Here is a 24,637-nt window from a genome sequence, read left to right as displayed (position 1 = left end):
TGAATGTTGAGTTACAAAGGTAATTTGCTTGCCACTTCGATGGGTAGTAAATATATTTAATATTCTTGCATTTATAACATCATTTACAATCTAAGCAGCTAATAAAAATTGATATAATGATTTGTCTGCTTTGTAGTTATCAAGTATGTGTAATTTTTCAAACATTTTTGCTTTTTTCAATAAATGATTTATTAAAGTGCCACAAAGCAGCTTAGATGTAAGTTTTACCAAATTTTTTCTTACACTTTAAAGTGGCTGCAAATTACCTTTGTAATATGACCTTTAAACTTCCACTGCACAAATGTTGTCGTCATAACCATTTTAAGTTTCTTTTCATTACTATCTTACTACAGTTCTTGTTGAATGAATGAGTAACTCAGGAAGAGTTTGTGGTTGGTACCATAATCTTAATTCCGAGAATAATGCAGAAATTAATCAGATTAGTCTTTAACAGACAGAGTATTATTCAGATTTTTACAACCTGCCTTCCTCCCCTATTCCTATTTTTAGCCAGTCTTTATTCAATGCATATGGTCAAAATGCATTGTCTGAAAGAGTATTTGAATAGATTCTTTGTTTTTGTTTTAAAATATTTTATACAAAATTAACTGTTTCAGAATATTGAAGATGGTACATTCTGTTTTTTGTAAGGTTGGTTACGGATGACAGCATCCACTATTTAGAGGTAAATACAGTATAATAGATGTCCTGTTTGAAGGGTCTGGGGATTGTAAAAATATTCATTAGATAGAGGTGTCTGTTAATGAAGGTTTCACTTAAATGTATTAAATATTTTTTGCACAGTACATTCTCCATTATAAAACATTTATGTTTTTTATTTATATGATTTTGCACTTATATATCATATTTTTCAGTACTTTACAATACATTTCCTCACCTATGTATTATTCACTTTGAAATGGAAAAATTTTAAGCAATTATTGTGCTGTGCTGTATTTTGTGAGACTATATTCATTCTGAATGCAATTCAAAAGTGGTTTTGCTTATATGCTTTTCTCACTTGTGTATTATTTTTCTTGGTTTCTCTTGAAAAATGTATAAATGAGGTCTGTATTTCATGATATAAAAAAATTGGAGTATATTCATGAGTAAATCAAGAACATAAAGAAATGTTCTTACGAAAATCATCAGAAGTTGTAATAATAATAAAAGACTAAGCATTACTTAATAGTTGAGTGGAGTATTAGAATCTTGGCTCATTAATATGGATTTTATAAAAGATGAATTGTAATTTATCAAAAAATTATCATAACAATTAATTTATTCAAGATATTAGTTCACATAATTAACATAGTTCACACTTTTTAATTCATTAAATTAAATTTTTTAAAACATACTGATGTAAAACAAATTTTTTTAATAAAAGAGAATATTTTAATCTTGGTAACATTTTAAGACATCTTCAATGATTTTCAAAAAATTGGAATATTTGAAAACTAGAATATTAAACATACTTTGAGCAGATTTAATTCTTAAGTTTGAAAAAAAAAAATTATTTAAAAGGAGTCCTTAATACGAATAAAATTACAAAAGAATTTTGAATTTGTTTAAAAAATAATGTAAAAGTACTGTAATTTCCTGCCTATTCAATAATGCAATTTATAAGGAAATTTAATAATTAAAAAATATCTGTAAATCTAAGGAAAAAACCATTAACAATTTTTTTAAAGTGGTACAATGATAATTTAAAATTCACAAAGATAAAATTCATTTGATTCATGACCTCTTGACTTATCACCATCCAAACTTAGTGACCAAAACTGATAGCCTATTAAATCAAAGTTTTGCTGTGTAATTCATGCAAGGGGAATGTCTGTTAAAGCCAAAAGTCTTATATGATAATGCAGGTTTTTCAAATGCACATGTTAAACTAATTTGTGAATCTTTTATCTGATTTTACTTAGGTAGGTAGATAATTTTAATTACACAAAAATATATATGAGAAGTTTTCTATATTTATTATTATTTATGTACTCACCATAGTTCTGAAACTATGATAAACAAACATTTTTGACTAATATACTTTATTTGTTTAGTTAAATGCATTAGTGTTCTTAAAAAGAAAACAAAATTTAAATATAACGAACACAAAAAGTTTTATCTATTTGTCTTCAAATGATGTATCAAAACACTACCCATTGCGGCATGAAGTTAAGAGTAGTGAATGCAGAGCAATGTTGTACAAGAGCCCTTGTCAGCTTTTCTTTTAAGTATATGGAGTCAGAGAGTAAAATATTTTTAAACAAAATATCATGTACCAGTAAATAATACATTACATGCCTAATTGGTTTATAAAATTGTCAAGATCTCAAATTCTTGAAATAAATTTAGGAAAATTATTTATTTCTGTTACAATTTGTAATAAAATATTTTTCATGTTGTAAAATTTCTTTACATATTTTAATATTTTTATAGATAAAAAAAATTTTTGAGTATTTTTAGTTTTGTAACTTTATGTTTCAATTGTAATTAACTAGATTGAAATTGACTCATATCTGTTCTAAAGCCATTATTTGAGTATTCTATATTCAATCTAATTTCCTTTTGAAAATAGAATGAAAAATTGAGGCAAATCAAATTAAGAATTCATTACTAACTTATTTCTAGAACAGCACAGTTTCTGATTACCTAGAATTAATTTGTGAAATATTTTTATGATGATGATGATGATTTAAAAAGTTGACTTTGTAGATACTTAGGATAAATATTTTATTTTCAATTAAAAAAAAAAATTAATTTGTTACAGAAGTTGGATATCAAATGAGATGTTTGAGAAAATGGTTACGTGAATTGGAAAATGATCTTAGTCCAATGACAATATCACCTGCTTGGACATTGCAAGATCTTGAAAACAAGTATAAAGAACAACTAGTGAGTACTTGCATTTTCTTTAATGAATTTAATTGAAAATTAATTATATCAGGCTGCCCATTCCAGTGGCGTAGCGAACATAACTGGCACCCGGGACACAACACAATTGGTGCCTCCTCTCCCTTCTCCAGAAACACACATAGTTTGTTTTGGAGATAATTTGGGCGCCCCTCTGCAAGTGGTGCTTGGGGCATGATACTCCCCCTTGCCCCGCTCACTACGCCACTGGCCCATTCATCTGATAAACCTGAAAAACTAGGAATTAAGCCTGGAATTTTTGGCACTGGGAAAAATCTGAAGTAGCCTGGAATTTCACTTTTTGACTGTGATTTTTATTTGTTAAGACAGTGTTTAAATATACTTATGAGATCTGTCCAGAAAATTCCCAAATCACCCGCAACTAAGTGGATAATGCTTATGTTGATTTTTAGCAGTAACTTTGGAAAATAACAGCAAAAACTGCAAGTTTGTATTTTGCTTAATTTTTAAAGTTTGTAGTTAGAAATTTTTCCTTCAAACTTGGAAAATATATGGGGACATTTAAAATGTTGAAAACATTTGAGAATGAGTCATTAGGCTAAACTCAAACTTACTAATGGTGGAAATGATCAGGGAAAAAACTTTGGAAATGTTTGGAGAGAAAGTTGCTAGATGCTTCACCATGCTTGCACAGACATAGCTATTAACTCATCCTTTTAGGCAACTTGGGACACAGGACAACTGTAATTCCACAGCCTGTTTACTTGATGGACTTTGTTCCAGCAGACTTGTTTTTTTATTTTCTAAATTAAAAATGACATTGAAAAACCATCATTATAAACAATGAAGCATTAAAAACAGTTAAAACAAATTCTATTACTTTTGTGCAATTTTTGTGTATACAGGTATCCCTCATATAACACAGTAGTTACATTCTGAAGTGCTGTGCTATGCGAATCCATTTTACAGGTATACCTCACCTTACGTCAGTAATTGGTTCCAGGAGAGTAATTGGTTACTTGTCTCTGAATTCACTTGTCACTATGCTAAACTACAAATAACCATTCCCAGTTCTGTATTTTATTTATAAATGCATTTTTAATAATATATGGTTAATAAGAATCTATTTTAAGCTTACAAAAAAATAAATTTTAGTTTTTAATTCAGTACAGAAAAAAAGTAATCTAAATTTGCAAATACATGTACAGTACCATGTTTACAATTTGGTGATGTTTACAGTACATCACGGACTCTATTTGTGAATGTAGTTTGCTCTAAGACATTATAAAATAAAATGATTTTGTAAGGTTAAATAACAAATACAGTTATTAAAATTATTTTGCAATAGTAGAAAACACTAATTTATGTTAAATTTACCAATATTTACATTCAATTTGTTTATTTACATTGCAGATGTAGATGGCTGTGGATCATCAGCATCAACAGCTGATTCTGATATTTTGATTCTGATTCTGAGAATTTTAATATGATTTTATATACTTTCATTCTTATTTATTGTACTGTACAGTAACATGATTTTATGTGCTTTTAATGCTTTTCTAGTGATATTACGACTTCAATATTTGTGACGGACAGAGTCAAATAAAATCACTTAAACTTGATTTTTATTTTTCCATATATGAGGGCTATTTTTTAAATAAGATCCGTTTGTGAGTGAGAGTGACGTGCGATTGCAGCATTGCATGTGTGTGTCTGCTCTGAGCATGCTTTGTGCACATTTAGACACCATTTGCAACCATATCCACTGTCTGTGTGCTGAGCTGTAATAGTTTATAGTGTTCAAGAAAATTGAGTCACCTGCCGACTATGGGATATGATCTGTTATTTGATTCTTGAGTGCAAGACACTTGGCAGCAGCAGAAATTAACCATCAGATTTGTGAAGTTTACGGTGATAATGCTATGAGTTACAGTAAAGTTCCAAAGTGGTGAGAATGTTCAAGGATGGGTGGGTTAATGTGCATGAGCCACGCCCTAGCTGACCTTCTCTGATTTCTGAAGATCTGGTTTGTGATGTGGGTAACAAAATTCGAGAGGACAGACGATTCATGATTTCAGTGTTACCAATTGAATTTCCACAGGTTTCAAGATCAGTTTTGTATACCGTTGTTTTGGAGAAACTGAATTATCAAAAATTGTGTTCTCAGTGGATTCCAAGACTGCTTTCTTACGATCACAAACGATAAAGCACTAATGGCAACACACATCTTCATCAACCAAAGTGAAAGCCAAACAGTCAATTTCAGCACAAAAAATCATGGCAACTGTCTTTTGGAACAGGAAAGGGATTTTGTTAGTGGATTTTATGCCAAGAGGCACAACAATCAATTCTGATGCATATTGTGTGGCCTTGAGAAAATTCCGGTGTGCCATACGAAACAAGCAGCGTGGTCTACTGTCTTCTGGTGTGATGTTGCTCCATGACAACAAAAGGTCACATGTTTCTGCACAAACACAAGGTCTAATCAATTCTTTTGGATCATCCACCTTCCAGTCCAGACCTTGCACCCAGTGATTTTCACTTGTTTAGATACTTAACGGAGTTTTTTGGTGGTCAACAGTTTCACGATGAAGAAGTGAAAACTGCAGTCATGGATTGGGCTTTTTGGCAGGCAGCAGATTTCTTTAAAGTCGGAATTCAAAAAATTATTGAGTGGTATGACAAATATTCAAAAAAAATGGAAATTATGTAGAAAAGTAGACAAAAGTATATAGAATATGGGAAAAATATATTTTAATGATATTTACAGTATTTTTCTTCTTATTAAAAAACGGACCTTATTTAAAAAATAGTCTTCGTATTTTTTTTTGACAAGTGACATATAATCGAGAACAACTTAACTCAAAGCGATGTAACCCAAGGTATACCTGTAAACGAAACAAAAGACTAATACAAAACATAGGGTTAGGTTCCAGAAATTAGCAAAAGTATACAATTCTTTTTTGTTACTAACAGAAATATGTTTATTAAAGTAGTCAATAATTTATTTCCAATCAATAATTAACAATCACAATTAAAAGTACTGTATTATGCATTAATATTAAATTTAGTTAAATGAGGGCATTTCCTTTTTTACAAAGCATCATTATCATAGCTTTTTGTTGATCTTGATCAGAAGTATTAGCAACATTTTCATATTTCTTACTTTTATCATAAAAAATTTTTTTATGGATGACAAAATAAAATATGTTATTAATCAAAAATTTGTTCTAGCAGGTCATGTTTGTTTAGTTTAGTACCAAGTGACTTTTTTTACAGAATTTGTGTTCGAATATCAAATTGTTAGAGTACCAAGATACCGTATTTCATTCATCATTTTATGAATGATTGCTTACTTACGGTTAAAAAAAAACAAGTTTAATAACACTTACCTAAAAATGTTTAAATAAACTTTTATAGATTAATCTTCATATATAGTAAAGAAAACATCGTGACAGTCTTAAGAACTAGAGTCTGAAAGCAATGATGACATCTGGTTGATAAGAAAGTTAGTGCAATTTTTTCTTTTTTGTCCTATCATTTTTCATTAAAGTAAACCTGATGAAAAGCACAAAATAATTTGAAAATTTCAATATTCTAAAATCTATAAGCAAATTTGAGACAATATGCATGATTAATTGAATAAAAAAATATCGAATAAGGAAGTTTACACTGAAAAATTGTGAAATTTTGTATAGAGGATTTCCAAAATCATGTTAAAGCAAAACCAGAAGTTGTTGTACAGGGGATCTCCCCAATTTTCATTTCACATTAGAGCAAAACCATGAATGAGTTGCATTTAGAAATATCATGTTGTATGAGGGATACCTGTATTATATACTTTCTAATTATGATGCTATTTTTATTGAGTGGAGCTTTTTATATGTCAGTGTTTCATCTGTGATTGAAGTACAAAGTAACCACATGACCATTAAATATGATTTTTTTCAAATATGTACAACTTGGCAAGGCCAATGTTGTGACAAAGTTGAAATTTTGAAATTCGATCTATGGGCTGAGATATTTGAGATCAAAATTTTCCGTGTAAAATGTATGGGCTGATTGCCAGTTGTAAGCTGGTCATGTGCTACATATCAATCGAGTGTCTGATTGCTGGAAATTTATACTGATCTCTAAGCCAAATTTTTATTTTGATCTTTACAATGTGCATTTAACATGCATGGCCTGCAGCCACATGTGTACTTGTTTTAAACATTTCTTGATGTTTTTGTCAGTTATAATGTTGGATATGCATGTCCTCTCTGGAACCTGCATGTTTTAAACTGCTTTAGACAGAATGTCAGAAGCATGTTACCATATTTGTGTTTTATGTGAAGCCAAAACAGAAAAACCTATGCTGTGGAGCTCAGTTTCATTTTCTTAGAAAATACCTAGTATTAATCATGTATTTTTTATTATTGCCTAAATTTATAAATAACTAGCTGTTACCCACAACTTCACCCGCATGGATTTTGCAAGAAAATGCCATTTATATTCAGTACTTCAACAACCATAGTAATTGTTATATAACACCTACCACTGAGAATGATGAGAATTGCTGAGAATCAAACAAACTGTTTTCAATTTGATCAATTTTCTGGAACATTTACAATTGTTCTATAATTGAACCAATATGCAATAACAAATTTGAATTTAAAACAGTTCAAACGTTTGGTTAAAAAATAGAAATATGTAAAAAATTTTATAACGTCTGAAATGTTATCAATTTAATACACCTAAGTACTCAATGAAGACTACATGTAGTTGAAAACAAAAAATCGCATCTAAAATAGTACAGTAGAAGCCATTCTTCAGGTTAATGCTCTCCCTCTCCCCTGCTAGGAAATTTCAAAAAATCCCTTCTTAGTGTGCATTCTCATTGCATACCCTACTAAAACACAGTTAAAAACAAAAAATTGCATCTAAAATAGTGCAGTAGAAGCCATTCTTCAGGTTAATGCTCTCCCTCTCCCCCGCTGGGGAATTTCAAAAAATCCCTTCTTAGTGTGCATTTTCATGACATACCCTAACTGTGTACCAAATTTCACCTCTTTAGGTTCAGCAGTTTATTCTGGGCAATGATGAATCAGTCACTCATTCAGGACAAGTAATTTTATATATTTATAAAAAATAGGAAATATGGTAGATCAGTTAATCTATCAAGTTCAAATAGTATGCCAACTTCATTGAACACAAATAATATGAAAATTATTTGTTTTTAGTGAAAACTGATAAAAATTTTTTTTTTCTTTTAGTGAAATTTTTTACTTCTACTCATAAATTTATTGAAGTTAGCTTTTTATTCCATCATGGTCAGTTGTACTTTATCCCTTCCAAATTGCATTCACTGAAGGTCACTCTATGTATTTTATTTTAAAAATTCATCAAAAATCAAATTTTTATCATAGAGATACAAAAAAATCACATATGTATTACTTTATGTAGTTTTTGGCACAATAGTGTATAATCGTTTGGAGTAAAAATTACTTACAAAAGAAATGTTAAATTATGATCTAAATTTGCATGTTATGAATTACTTTACTTTGACAAAAAATAAAATTTTTTGATTTTATTATTTGTCAAAGTACCAAGTCAGCACGAAAGAGAATATTGTTTTGTACATGTTGATATAAGATTTATGCATATTTATCTATTTTTTCATGAACAATATCACTTTATATGAAACAATCCATATATACTAGTTTTCTATCTCTCTCTGATAAACTTTCTTAGGTTAGTAGGATGTTTCATTTTAGGCAGTAAGCGGAAAATATCAAAACTATAGAACAATAAAACGCACTACACAAAGAAAATCAATTTAGTGAATGTGTTTTATTTGTTTGAGAAAGGTAAATAAAATAAAACAAACAAAAATAAGAAAAATAATAAATAACTAAATAATATACATAATATAAATATATATAGTGGTAAATACCAAAATTGTAAAACAGTAGAATGATTACAGAAAAAAATTGACTGATGCATGTGTTTCCTTTGCTTGAAAAAAAATAAATAAATAAAATTAAGATGAAAAATTAGAAAACAATAAATTAATAAAATATATATATACAACCAGGGCCAGATTAACCATTAGACAAATGTCTAGGGCCCATAATTTGGAGAGGCCCGGCTTCAGTGCAGAATCTTTCTCTGTTTTAAAACGAGTTAAAAATTATTTAAGAAATTCGATAGGACAGGAAAGGCTGTCAGGAATGACGAGCACGGGCTACATAACCATTTTGTTCAATATAGCATACTGAATACACACAAAATAAAGAAAATCAGCATATTTATTTACCAATACACAAACACAATTGCTGCAAGCAAGCTTGTAATTGCTTTTCTTAGAAACTTCATTGCAAGTACACAAAAAGTGCTCTGATATCCAAAGTTGCCGAATTTTTCATTTCACTAATTTTCCTAAAACTGGCAAATGCAAAAATCAGATTGGACTAATTTTGACATTTTTACTTACGATGTAGAAAAAATTAAAATAAGTGTAAGTTCATCTACAATCTATTATATTTCCATATAAATAATTATATTTTAGCTCATTTGTGGCACAATGCGGAGGCAGGCTGGATGAATTGACCTCACAGGCCAGATCTGGCCCACACACCATAGTTTGGTGACCCGAGTTAAACAAATGAAGTGATATTTGCTGGTAGTGTGCAATGAAGTGATGAGTTCAGTAAGCCAATGTAGATAAGTGGCCTGGTTTTAGTCTGATTGCACTGTCACTTAGGTTTAAAAATTGTTCCAATACTGTGTGATGTTTTATCAAAGTTTTTCTTGCTGATAAAATTAAATTCCAATGTTTTTACTTGAAATTTTTGAGTTACAGTATCATTTAACTGTAACTCTTTTTCTTGACACAATCTCTTAATTTTTGCAAATTCCAAGTGCATGTTGCATAGTTCCCGAGTACCAATTTTCACTTAGGATCCTTTAATTAAAAGCAATTTGTACCACACATTTGCAAGATCATGGAAAAATGCAAAAATCTCAAATTACTATCATTAGGTCATTTCTAGTTTTAAGTGATTTTGCAATCCAGAGTTACTAGAAAAATCCAGATATAGACTTTCCAAATTAGGGAATACTGAACTTAGAACTCTAAGTTAGGCTATAGGCACAATGCAATATTTTATCTTGGTGACATTTTCTTGCTTGCCTAGGCACATTGAGTGACAAAATGCTTTTTTGCTCTTCCTATGCACAATGGGACAAAATATTGCTGTTCATTTCTAAGACAGATTTCTTAGAGGTAGCAGCAATCTGTGTTTTGGAGAGATGTTTTAGAAAACTAAAAAGAAAAAAGGATCTATTGTTTACATCTGATATTAGTTATAGACTTGTCCATTGACTGTCCATTAAAAGGAAGAATTTTGGACTTTATACAAAGAGCTATGAACTTATAAAATGTTTTTTTGTATTTCCAAATGAAATGTCAATACTTTTTGTCAAATTATTACATTTAATGGGGTCCTTCTAAAAAAACACAAAATGATTTTTGTATTTTATAGAATGTTTTATAGAAGAAAAAAATGTCGTCATCAAAAAAATCTTTGTCATTCATGGCAACTTTTATTGCATGTTTCTTGGCATGTCTTGAATGTAGGCTGTGCTCCAACACTTAACACACTGACAAAAAAATTATCTGTATGTACTCTCATATAAACACACAGGACACAAGGCTGTTTCATTGCCAAACTGTTGCTGGCCACTAGAACTTTTATGGATAAAATAAATTCAAAGATTTATCACAACAAAACTGATTTATTAAATTTAATAATTATAATTAAATTAAGAGATGGTGTCTAATGCTTAACCTCCAGTGCCAAATTACTTTGTATTTAGTAATAATTAAATTGAGCTAAATTACCACTATAATCCTCTAATCATTTGGCTCTAATATGATCATCAGGCTTGAAGATATTTATATATATAAACAAAACTGACTTCTTTAATTAAAATTCAAATCCAAGCAAAATCAACAATTATTAAATTCACACTTTTGAACTGTACTTCTGCAATCTAGTATAACAAGAATAGCCTTACAAGATATCACTTTTTGAACTTTCATCACTTAAATTGGTTTGATGGAGATGACAGTTTATAATTTATTTGTTTGCCTATTTACACCTGTGACTGACATTAAAAAAGTTTCACTTGCCTATGCTCATTTTATATTTTAATTGCATACATAAAAGTTTAACATCTTAACAGGAAAATGATAGTAACAATAATAATTACTATTTATTGTTTCATTTTTATTCTTATTTCTTTATATTTAATTTTTCCATTGACAAACTTCAATCAGATAGTTTTTATCTGCATGTGCTGTGCAAATTTCCTCAATTCAGTAATATGATCTGAATGATGATGCATTTCAAAGTTTATTTCCAGCAAGTTAAATTTTACCTTAGGGGCCGTCCATAAATTATATAAGGTATTTTGGGGTGGGTGGGTGGGGGGGTCAAGGATTTCTTACGATTTCTTACTCAAGGGTAGGGGATAATAGATCTCATCTTACGTAATATTCTAATATTCTTATTTTTATTTTTTGATCTCGTTGAGTGGTGGAGTTTTGAATTTGGCTTCAATTTGGCGGTTTCTATTAAGAACACTTGTTGTACCAATGCTATCTCGTATGATGTGATAGAATAATAACGCTAGCAGACTCACGCTCTACACATTTTTTATCATGGGAGAAAGGCAGTGTGGTGGTTTCTCTCTCTTGTTTTGTTTTGTATGACATTTCTGTTTACACGTGCAGTAGCTAGTCGATCTGTCAAAGTTTTTTGCATCCTTTTGTGAAAATTAAAATTAATATAAAAATGAATATTATGACGTTGATTAATGATGATAATAACGAAAAGATTGTTGATAATTAAAAAATAAAGTTCTTAAAGTAAATTGTTCATTCAAATTCATTAAATTTTTATATTTTTAAATTTGTTCATGTAAAGTCTTTTATAAATAATAGTACATATTAATTAACTAATTAATAATTATATATTTTGGACCTAAGATTTTTAGGGTTTCATAAAAAAATTTTTGTTAAAATTTTTTTTTTAATCATGCCTAAATATTACGTAAGATAGGGAAGGGGGGATCAAAGAAAATATTACGGTTTCTTACACAGGTGGGTGGGGGTCTAGAATGGCCGAAATCGCCCTTACGTAATTTATGGACGGCCCCTTAGTTTGACAGGAGAGTAAACTTTTTCTCCTTAACTACACAAAATGCCCTGAAATGATTGCTTAAAAGTAAAGGAAATAATAAAAAATAGTTACATTCCATACCTTACTGGAATTGATTAAACTAGTTTTTAAATACCATGTAATTCTCAGTTTAATACTTTCATCACTCTGTACACTATATATAAAATTTAAATTAAAATTATTTTTATTTAAAATTTATTTATGATATGTAGTATATAGCGTGATCATAATTAAAGGTTCAGGAGTTCTCTGCAGAAAGAACTATTGGACAAATCTCAACAAAATTTTGTATAGATGTCCTGAATACATCGTTTTCATTTTTGGAATTTTGAGAATATATTTTATTTAAATCAGTTGCTAGGGTAAATCTGGTACTACTGTCCCCTTAATGTGCAAGTCTTACTGTAACATTTTTCTCATGAGAATGATCAGCCAATCATTTCCAACACAACATAAAAGTTTGAATTGTTGAGAAGGGAGAGCTGTGGTTTTTTTTTCCTGTAGCCCAGAGAAAACTTAGAGCTTGTAGTAGTCTCTATCTATATAAATTAATATTATTTTTACTAACAAAAAAATAAAATCTTTTAAAACTGCTTTTTATTAATAAAGAAACATTCTATATAACTTATTTCATTTATTCAAAAAAAAAAGGTACATAGAGCCTGCTCTACCCTGGGTTTCTTACAAGCTCTTGACAGCCCCTGATCACCAAATTTGAACTCTTGTGACTTTTCATTATGGGATTATCTAAAGAGCCTTGTTTATCAAGGCAATGTTCCCAACCTATCTGTCTTAAAAGACAGAATTTCACAATATGCAACAACCTCACATGGGTCAGTTGCATTCCATCATCAAATGTATGAAACAGCAAATGCAGTTTCTAGAGCATGGAGATAAAGGGCACTTAGAATTATCTTTGAGTCTTTATCTTATCAATTCCATATTCCACATCTATAATTCTATGTATAATTGAAATAAAATTATTGCGCTTTGTTTCTTATCTCTCAAAATCTGTTAGAAGATGTACATGATATGCACATTAATGAGACAGCAGTGCCAAATTTCATCCTTGCAGCTGAATTTTGAAGTAAAATTTTTTATCAAAAATTGAAACTTCATATTCAGGACAGTATGTGTATACCAAATTTGATTGAGATTTGTCCAATAAGTTTTTTCTTTGGAGAGATCAGAACAATTACTCTTTAATTATGATTAACCTGTAATATAAATTTTGAATCCATATAAATTCTAATTTTTTGTTGTAATGTGTTCTATGGGAATAAAGTTAAAGATGGCTGTATAAATAGCTGAAAACTTGTATTTTAACAAATTCTTTGCTTCTATATATATTTCAAAAAAATTAAATTCTATAAGAATATAATCCTATTAAATGAAATGTGTAAAGTAGTAAAAAGTTTTAGTGTTACCAAAATGATTATTGGGCATGATATTTTTTAAAAATAAATTGCAAAGAGTTGCTATTCTAGAAAGTGTAGCTTATGATATTTTACTGTATTTATTAAATTATAATCAGTCAAAGAATTTTTCTGTTTGAATCATGTTATCTGCAATTGGAAGTACTTTTATGAAATGTTTTTTACATATCATTCCATTGCTTGATATTTGTATTTCCATATGTTTCATTTTTTTAAATACATTTCACACACAATTGTTTTTGCATTCCTTTAAAGTAGGTTGGCAATCTTTTGGGATTTAGGGTCACAGTGTTGTTTTATTTTGAAGAAATGAGCTGCAAATATTTATTTTTATTATAAAAGAATACCTGGGCCTAGGGAAAGGAATCTACTGTAATAAAAAGAATCATGGGAGCTTTTCCGAGGAAAAAATTTAAAATTACTTTCTTTAAAAGTTTTAAAAAATCAAAAAATAAACATTTCTTTAAAGAATGCATTGTATGAAATTTACTTATTTTTAAATTACAAGCAAAAACTAGAGGAAATGTCAGAAAATAAATTCACACCTTAGAAATAAACTCTAGCAAAAGTTATGTTGAAAATGTTTTCATTTCATTAAAGTTGATAGGTCTTCATCAGTTGAACATTCCAAACCATGATTTAACAGGACACTAATATGTGTTGAGACTATAAAATGAAATCTACAAGTACAGTATATCATTGATAAGAAACTCTGCAACATGACATTAGCAGTAAATGCTAACCAACAGGAAGTACAGGTCAAATGGGAAGATGCTAGAATCATCAGAGAACTAAGGACCTCAACATAACTTATTTAGACAATTAGAGATCTTAGAAATACAAGGCATGTTTTTTAAATAAGTACTGTTTTAAAATAGGGCTACTGCAATGTTGCAGTTGGTGTCCTGTGAGTGCATGCTGAGTACCTACATCTGTTGGCTAGCCACAGATGCCATTACAGAAGCATTCGTTTGTTTTATGTTTGTTTGTGTGTGTTTAAAATGCTTCAGACAATTGAAAATCCTGCTGATTGTGAAGTACGTGCAGTGATTTGTTTTCTTAATGCGAAAGACGTGAAAGTGGCTGACATTCATCGGCAGATTAGTGAGGTGTGTGGAAAAACATTGAGTGATGGAATGGTAAAGAAATGGGTTAAAGCAGGGGTCAGCAACCTTTGAGCAGTGTTGTGTCGAACCTAAGTTATAGTGTTATTTCGGGTGCCAATATGATTTTACCAATTTTGTTATATATGGTATCAAAATTGGTCCAGTTATAAAGAAATTCAAAAATTAATAATTAAAATTGAATAGAAATGTAGTAAAAATTAAATCAGAGTGCCACTGAAAATCATCCCGCATGCAACTCCAGGTTAGAGCATTTAAAGATGGTCATACTAATGTCCATGACGAGGAGCATAATAGGCGACAGTCTGTTGTTACTTAAGACTTGGTGCAGAAAGTTGATGCAAAAGTTCAAGAAAACAGATGCTTTACTATTTCATCATCTTACAATAACTTTTCTCAAGTTCCAAGGAGTGTTCTTTATGAAATTGTGACAAAACACTTAAATTATCAGAAGTTGTGCTCACGATGGTATCCAAAATGCTGACAGGTGCACAAAACCAAATGTTTAGCCAGTGCTTTGATTTTCCTTGAGTGGTATAGTGATAAAGGTGATGAGTTTTTAAGCCAAATTGTCACTGGCAATGAAACATGGGTGGCTCATGTTACACCAGAATCCAAACAGCAATCCATGGAATGGAGGCATTCACCATCACCCAAGAAAGTCAAGTTGAAGGAAACAATTTCAGTCTGCAAAATCACATGCACTGTGTTTTGGGATAGGCAGAGGGTGTTGCTGGTGGATTTTTTGCCTCGGGGTGAAACAATAAATGCCGAGACACATTGTGAGACCTTAACTATACTGTGTTGTGCAATCCAAAACAAGGCATGCCATGCTTAGTAAGGGAATTGTTTTACTTCATGACAATGCCCGTTCACATGTGGCTCAATGACCTTATCACATCATATAGCTGGGAATAACTTGATCACCCTTTGTATAGCCCTGATCTAGTGCCTTGTGACTATCACTTGTTCCTCCACTTGAAAAAGCATATAGGTTGTCAGTGCTATGACAGTGATGTCAAAATGTCCATGCTGCAGTGATTGGCAAATCAGGTGCCAGGTTTCTATGAGGATGGAATTCAGAAGCTGGTTGTATGATATAAGTGGCTTAATATTGGAGGAAATTATGTTGAAAAGTAGATTAAGGTGTAGGCTTTTGTGAAAGAATAAAATTGTTTAAAAAATAGCACGTGTATTTTTTTAATATCAAAACAGTATTTATTTTAAAAACACACCTCATATATAAAGCCAACAGAACATTATATAAAACGTGCTCAGCAAAATATTAAATAATAATCTAACACCTTTATCGTTGCCGAGAAAGTTTAATTTAAAACAAACGTTTTCGACCTATTCCATAGGTCATCATCAGGTTAAATAAACCGACAAATGGAACCAACAGAACTTCCACTTGTATTAATTACAGGGACGTAGACTCGCTGTCTAATGTGTAGAAGAGTATATGAGTTCTGACTTGACTGTCCTTTAATGGGACACTTCTACATTATTATTTTATTGTTGTTATTTTATATTGTTAGTTATTTCATTTTGTTAAATATTTATTAATTTTTATGTTATACTATTTTTGTCAAATTATATTTATTTTACTTTCTGTTGTATTTAAAATTTTATATTTTGTTCTGTTATTCTGATATGTATTGAAATAGGTAGGTATGTATTGAACAATCCAAAAAAGTACCTATTTAAATAAATAGGTACTTTAGTGTTCAACTTAAAATGTTTTTCTTTCATTAAACTTTTGCTATAGTTGATTTATAAGATGTGAATTTATTTTTCTAATACTGTATATCATTTCTTTATTTTTTATGTAAACAAAGATTAAGAGAATTAAGATACTTTTATTTAGATAGATAAAACTTTGTTTTTGTACTATTGTATTGAATTGAATTTAATATGTAGCTCAAATAATTAGAGAAAATATTGCTTAACTTGTGGATTACCAGTTCACAACCTTACTGTGTCATCCTCAATTTTTGCAATTTAATCATTTATTCCTGTCATCCTTTTATATTAATAATAATGGATTCTATTCTGAACACAAATTGATTTTTATAAAAACATTTGTGTTCAGAATGTTCATTCATTCAAAGAATTTATTTTGGTTATCTGCAATCATATCTACATTAAATTTCTTTGTCATATTTAAATCATTTTATATAGCAAATTTAACGTAATATTTTAATCATGATTTTAAAAAATTATTTGAATAGCTAGAAAACATTTGACACAAATTATTTTAAATAAAACACATTTTTTAAAAAGTTCAGACAGTACTAAGATGAAATCTATTTAGTCCATGTGTAATGTCTTTTGAGATGTAGCAAAGTGAAACTTTTAAATACATTGTTATATTGATTGAAAACTTACTTTTATTAATTTTCATAATTTTATAAAGGATAAGGTAGTAAAAGATATATTGTGATTATTAGTACAATTAAAATAGTTTTTCTTATTTAGGTTTTTAAATTAATTATAAAAATTGTTTTTTTTTTTAATCTATTTTTTTTTTTTTTTTTTGTTAAATTAAAATTATTAACAAATTTTTGGATTCTCAACAATTGACTTAATTTTCTAAATTGATGAATTTTGAAATTTAGGAGTGGTAATGAGGATGACAACAATAATAATAATAATGAGAACTGTGTAATAAATGTAATTTAGTAAAAATTTATTTAAACAAAAACTAATCACGTGTATTTTCTATGAAAATTTATTTGTAATTAAACTTTCATATTGCATTTAGTTATTGGAGTTCAATGTAACAAGCTTATTGTGTTGAACTGTAAACTGAACCATTGTTGTTGTTATTTTTAATTTTGTTTTGTTTGACTTAAAAAGAATATTTCAATTACAAATTTTTTTTTTTTAAACTCTATATTTATAATTCTATTTTGTTTGAGTTGAATTTTGGCTTTTTAGTACTTGAAAATTGCAGGAATTTTTTTTTTCCATTTAAAAATATAAGTTAAGTAAAATAAATTTTTTTAGTGTTAAAGTTTTGATGTTATGAAATATTAGATTGGTTTCTTAATTACTAATTAAAATCTGTACAAGTTTTTAAATTATTTTTTTAAGAGTCCAGATAAGATTTACTTTAACGATTGCGTTATGAGTTTAGAGAGGAATGGCAGGTGGGTTATATTAACGAATATGCACCGCACCTGCTGCTAGAGACAGTTAAGCATGAATTATCGCAAATATCTCAAGGTTGTTTCATTTAAAAGTTGAGATAGATAAATGTTAAATTATATTTTAAAAAGAAAGACAACAAGGATTTAATATCCTAAAATTAAATTTCATACGTATATAAACTGGGATTTATCTTAAATAATTTTTATTATAATCATTAAGCGAAAAATAACTTTACGGTCTTCCATTGTATATGGAAGGCGTGTCTTTTGAGTATAATAGCTTCGTTTCCCGGACCTTTGGGGAGATAATGTTAATCGTTAGTTAACAAATGTCCCGATAGGAACGCTGCTATCGCACACTTCTCTAAAGGTTCTTTGTGGAGTACACATGATCGCGCCAAAGTCGATAGGGGACTAGAGCATACTGTGTTTATTTACTGTCTACCTTGTGCAGATAATATTGTAGGTAAGTAGGATTTCATGTAAATATCTGACAAAGTTACAATACTTTAGCTTCTTATCTTTTATCACTTAACAATAACAAACGCTGAATAACAACTTCAAATATATGTAATTGACAATCATCTATTATAAAGAAAAAAACACTGTTCAAAGTCTGTTAATATAATGTATCAGTAATTGTGAATAATAGAACGTGATACCATATAGCTACAACGATGAGGTCACAATCTTAAAAAAAAAAAACTGTTTGCGTGTAGATTTTTAGTACACTACTAGTCTCGTGGTTTCCAGGAAATGTGAGCACAACTTTTTTGATTATAGGGTAGAAGGTGACGTACGGTACCTGTAAAGTTGTCGATAGTGAAAGAGTTGAGCGTGAAAGAAGGAGGGAATGGAACTACACCTACACTGTTGCTCGATGACGTTTAACGTTGTGGAAACTAGCATTATTCTGAATAAATTGGTGTTCGCTATTTCATTCTGTTCAATTTATACGATACATAAAATACGATACGAATATAGATTCTGTTCAAAAAATGAATTACAACAAAAGTATACATGATTTTATATGTATATAATTTTATTACATGTATAAATAAACTTTTTAAAAGCTTTATTGTAGTTTACTAGTAACTAAATTGATGATTTACATATTCTCGGATTAATATATTATTTAATACCAATAATAACAATACTTTCATGTGTAAAATTCCAACTGGTTCATCACCGAAAAACTAGAAATGTATATGTAAAGGCCGTGACTCACTTTAACCTATTTACTATTCATAGATCTGACAAACTTGTAAGGCAGTAGGTTCGACACTTCAGAGCACTTAGATTTGGATTGGATCCTACAACTACATATTTGTTTATGTCGTCGATCCCATTTCTTAGCCTAGTTTAAAAATGGTCCATCCCAATTAAGAAGAATCAACGGTATGATTTTCCCTTACGATTTGAAAGTTTGCAAAGTGTTTTATTAAAGCGAATGAGCGAGCAAACTTGATTTTCAGAACGATAAAGAATGCAGTCTCTGAAATAAATTTATCATTTCCTCCTGCGATTATGCGATTGAGTAGGTTCGTTGCGAAAGAAGAAAAAAGTTATTTTAGAAAATTTATAGTTGCTGAGGATTGGTAGATCAATTGTATAATACATTCTTTAACTCTTCATCAGTTCAAAAAAGTTTTTGATTAAGGTTACGATAGAAAGCTTTGATGTCTTTGTCTAGAGATTTCATGCAGATATCTTATAATCAATATAATGAATTACATAATGTAAAGAATATTTACTAATTGTTTTACGAAACAATCACCTGCTATAAACAGTTTCGTAAACTACAGGTAGGCAAAGGTCGCGTGTAAAGTTTCTTGAATGATTTTCCCGCCCTGGGAAGGAAGCCAGGTAAAAGAAGTTCATTGCATTGTACTTTATACTAGTTACATTTGAAAGATAAAATGGCAGGTAGAGGTAGTGCGTATTTATTCATAAATACTAAATTGAAATATAATCTTATTTAACTAGTTGCGTTTTTGAATTTATTGCACATATTAATTTAATAAACTCAATTTGTATATAGCTGTTTAGGTGTCGATTTTCTAAATTACGATAACAATAATTTTATAACCTATTTGAAGCTGACTCATAGACTTGGTGACTCATTGGAATTCTTTTGAAAGTTGCTATAAAACTTAAGAATGCGAACTTAGCGATGGTGTTTGAATGACATGAATGAAATATAAATTTTTTAAACAACGATTTCCCACTTCGAACTCTTTTTATAATATAAATAAAGTGAATTAGATTATTTTTATTTTATTAAATAAACTTTTTCTATATTTTTGAATCCAGAATTGTTTTTAGAACAGTCGATAATTATAATTATTATTATTATTATAGAAAAATCTAATTAAAAGTTTTGTAATATGCAAACGCAAAGCTTGATTGAACGCAAATACGTATTAGATGCTTTATTATTAAAAACGTTAAAGAAACAATACCGCCAGATAGACTTACGGAAGACATTTTTCAGAATTAATTTAAATAAATTTGAATTATTTTTCCTTTGTAAGATATAAATAAAAATTATTTTTCCTTTTGTTATATATATATATAAGTAAAAATATGGTAAAATCATTTTCATTGTGCTTTTCTTAAGATTTTATGTGAAATTTTTTTCCATTCTCCTCCTTATTCTGTACGATAATTATGATTCATTATCCATATTCATATATATTTTAAAGTGACCCAATTAATATGATTGTATCTCTCTTTTTCTGGTAATAAATAAATGCGCTTAGATAAAAAGATTGAATTCTCAACAATAAACTAGGTAAATAATCTTAATCCATTATTTGGTTTCTTTCGTACGGTGGAAAAAGTTTTTCCTTAAGATATGTTTGATTTTTAAGTTTTTAGAATAAACTAAGACAATGGAATATTTAATTCACTAGAAAAAATTATCCGGTTTTGTAAGAAGTCAAATATCGAACGTCATTATATATTCAGCTGTTCAAAGTTGTTTGCAGATCGGAGACAATCAAAATAAGTTATTGTGAAATAATAGAAGCAGAATTTAGTTAATTGAAATGTGTTCTACAGTATTTAACTGTGTAAATAGCATATACGTATAGAAATTTTCAGTTAGTCAAGGTGATATTATTTTGTTAAAAATTTAATTTTAATGACGATGAAAAAATTAATGAGCATTCCAGTTGATTCTTTTTAATAACAAGTGGTTTTAGAAAAGAAATTTAAAAAAATTTCTACTCTATATGTATAATTTATTTTATCTATAATATAATTGTCATATTTAGAAACTTAAATCTTAGAGTGAAGCCATATCAAATAAAAATTTTAGCCTTGGCGAGCATAAAACATTATCCTAGAGGAGCAGATGCGATTCCTGTCACCAGCTGTACAATGAATGTTTGTTGTGTTCTGTAAAGAACGATGTTTAAAAGTGGTCGTTTGTTTGTTATATTTTTATTGCTATTAATTATCATTGAATTCAGAAAAACGTTTTTTATTTTGGTTTCGTTAAGTATCATTTGATATACGACAGGTAAGACTTATCAAAGATTTAAATATATATAAATATTTTACATACGTAAATAATACATAGTAATAGTATAATTATTATGAAGTAATAATTATTTTAAAACGTGATTATTTTTTTAACATTCATTATTAAATGAACAACCTCTATCTCATCTTGACATCTAAAGAGGAGTCACAAAAAATGTGTGCATATTTTGAGTCCATAATATAGTAACATCTTTTCTTTTTCAGGTAAAAATTGACCTTAAAAATGTATAATCTAATTTTTATTTTTAACATTCACTCTAGATTATAAAATTTATTAAATTAAAATTTAGGAAATAAACAGAAGTTATTAACAATCAGTGTGTTGTATTTCTTTGAGACACTGCATTCAGTTTTCTGTTCATGAAGTCTTTTATAGTGTTCCATTTATTAATGGACGATTGTTCTGGGAATATAAATATGCTGTAACTTTTAGGTCTGTTTTCTGTGTCTTTCGGCTGATGAATGTAGATCATGGCCGGAAATGGAAGAAAACTACTGTAATTCAAAAATTATCTAAATTTGTTAAGTAGGACTGAACTTATAACACCCCCTTAGCACTTCTATGTGAGTGGTCCTGAGTTGTATACTATGCAGGAGGTCTTATATATTCGCATCTTCACCACTCTACTAAAAGATGAATTTATTTAAATTTTATTTAGCATATGTTTGTTTATTATACGATTCCTTTACAGTATTTTTTGCGATTTACTTCAATTTTAAAATGTTAGTAGATTCTCCATTAGAATAAATAGTGAAAATAGTTATAGATAATATTGACGTGTTTGATAGTTTTGGTCATTGATACTTGTATATATTTTTAAACAAAGGAATCGTAAACAAACATTAAGAATACAGTATATAAAACATTGATTTTCAACATGATTTATAGTGTAATTATATATATACTGTATCTATTTTCAATTTTTGTGTGAAAACTCAATAACACGAGCAAATTGAAATCTTTTCCATATTTTAATATGGAAAGGATTTCGCTGTATTTGGCTTTACTCTAAGATGTAATGGTTTATTTTTAAGCTTAGAAATGAACTTTTAACTTTTAAACAAATGACTTCATTTGAGAGAATTTCGGTTATTTCATGTTTTCCTTTGATAGGTTTGTGAACTATTAAATACGATCCGTAACGACGATCTGGAGCAAGTCTTGACAGACTCAAAAATAGATTGAAGGTCAAATTTTAAATTTTACTGCTCAATTTGTTTTCATAAATCAATTAGGAAAAGAATTTTTTGATACCGTTATATCCTTCAAACAAGGATTCAATTTTTTTACAATTAGGCTTATACACTAAAGGAATAGAATATTCGACGAACAAATACAAGTATTGCTAGTATCTTTACTGAATTTATTAATAACGTAAACATAAAGTTTACTAAAAAACATTTGTTTTTCCATTATATTATATAAAAGTTATGAATAACAGATTTTTGTGTTTAACTTCATGTTATTTAATTAAATGAATTACCTGTGTTTTATATATTCAGTGAAGTTTTTAACTGGAATATAATTTGATATTAAAAATTTGTTTTCTTGCGAATAAATAAGTGCCATAGTTTAAAACATATTAATTGGTATAATTCAATTCTGAAGTAAAAATTTTTTTTAAAGCTGCTAATAGAGAGATTCACGGAAAAGATCAAATGGTTCCAAATTTAGCCATTCCTTTTAGATCAGTGATTAGAACAATTACAAAATTAAAAAATATTATGTTGATTACTTTGCTTATATTGTATATAATTATTTGAGTATTTAAATTACAGAAAAAGGCTATTTTTCGTTGTTAGTTACATGGATTTTCGATTTTAGGAACAAAATATCAGTCTGAAAACTGTAATACTTTAAATTGTTTGTTTGACATCTTCCAGTGACAATAATTTTATGTACTAAACTGCAAGTGACAATTTTCCTTTCTATTTTCATTTATAGTAAATATGTAGTCAATTTCCACGTTGCTTCAAGTTTAAATTAAGCAATTCCTTATTTTTTAACAATAAATTTCAGACAGAGACACTCAAAATTTGGATCTCATTAGAAACTTCAAAATGGTTTGAATCCAACTTAAAATATATCGAAATGATAAAATTTCGACTTTGAATGTTTGAAATTTAATTAATCTTTTCGTGTATAATATAAATTTGTTTACCAATGCTCCATCATATTATATATATATAAAATTTTGATTCATGGTTCGTCGTCGATTAACATCTTTAAATATATCCAATAAAATTGAAGAATATAGAACGATATGTACGATAAAACTGTAACAAATCAATTGTATATCATAACAAATGTTTAATAAAATTTTTAACACACTAATAAAGCAAAAATAAGAAAATCTATATCTTTTTAACAGACTGAGAGAAAATAGGTATAAAAACTCTGAATGACATCTTTTAAATGAAAATCGAAATTTCACTGTTCGGTAATCGTTCTGAAACATTGACTTGTGGAATGTAGAAACAGTTCTTTTGCTTCGTGAACTTCGACCGACAGATGTTAATTAAAAGTGTAATAAATGTTTTATCGACGAATTGTTGTCCACAGTGGACTAGTCCTTTTGTGCGTAATGATATGAAAAATTGTTGCGTTCAATATTCGGTCGTTTTGATTGGCAAAAATGTTTAAAAAAAGTTTCACGCCCTACCGTTTATCAAAAAATTGACCTTCATTCCGGCCATCGGCTCTAAGCATTCACATAAAACACTTTGCTTTACATTTCCCTTTTGTATTGAAACAATAACTTATTTTGCCCTTCGCTGCACTTTAAAATTATATTTATTTTCCCACAGGAATAACTTCGGGGAAAAAATTGGTCATAAATTTTACTTCGGTCTGAATTTGATATTTTTAGTGACTACCAGAAGTACGTTTTTGAGCAGGTGTAAAAAATCGAGAGACCAGACAATAAAGATGGGCCTCCTACATATATTTCTATAGAGTGGGCGGATATTTCGTATCTCCTTTGTAAGTTTCATCGAGGGAGGGCTTTTTTTTCTTTTTTGGTACGTCTCTATGACTACCCCATTGACAGCGTTCGGTTCCTGGAGGTCTGTAAACTCCCCTATTGAGTCAGGATGTTGTTTCTTTAAAACTTTTTTTTTGTTTTGTTTTGTTTTTTGACGTGCAGCCTTAGTGATACATAATAAATCTAAGCAATAAATATTTATCTTCATAAATTTTTGTTTAATAAAGTATGCATTGTACCCTATGAAATGTTCGCAATAAAAATAAATAGGCATTGCGAATTTTATCATATCAA

The 24,637-nt window shown here is 28.9% G+C and overlaps 1 protein-coding gene across 1 annotated transcript in view; it reads left to right on the top strand.

Annotated features, from left to right (window-relative positions):
* The window catches only part of LOC136969648 (uncharacterized), a 128,638-nt gene that overhangs the window by 54,531 nt on the left and 49,470 nt on the right, over window positions 1-24,637 (top strand). The window contains exon 7 of the mRNA XM_067263919.1: window positions 2,768-2,892. Within this exon, the coding sequence (XP_067120020.1) occupies window positions 2,768-2,892 (125 nt within the window). The remainder of the gene's footprint in view (window positions 1-2,767; window positions 2,893-24,637) is intronic.

This window comes from Centruroides vittatus, unplaced genomic scaffold (assembly GCF_030686945.1).
Source record: "Centruroides vittatus isolate TY-2023 unplaced genomic scaffold, ASM3068694v2 contig_18, whole genome shotgun sequence".
In the NCBI taxonomy this organism is placed as follows: Eukaryota; Metazoa; Arthropoda; class Arachnida; order Scorpiones; family Buthidae; genus Centruroides; species Centruroides vittatus.
The sequence above is the reverse complement of the archived record's forward strand: the minus strand, read 5'-3'. Positions and strand labels throughout refer to the sequence as shown.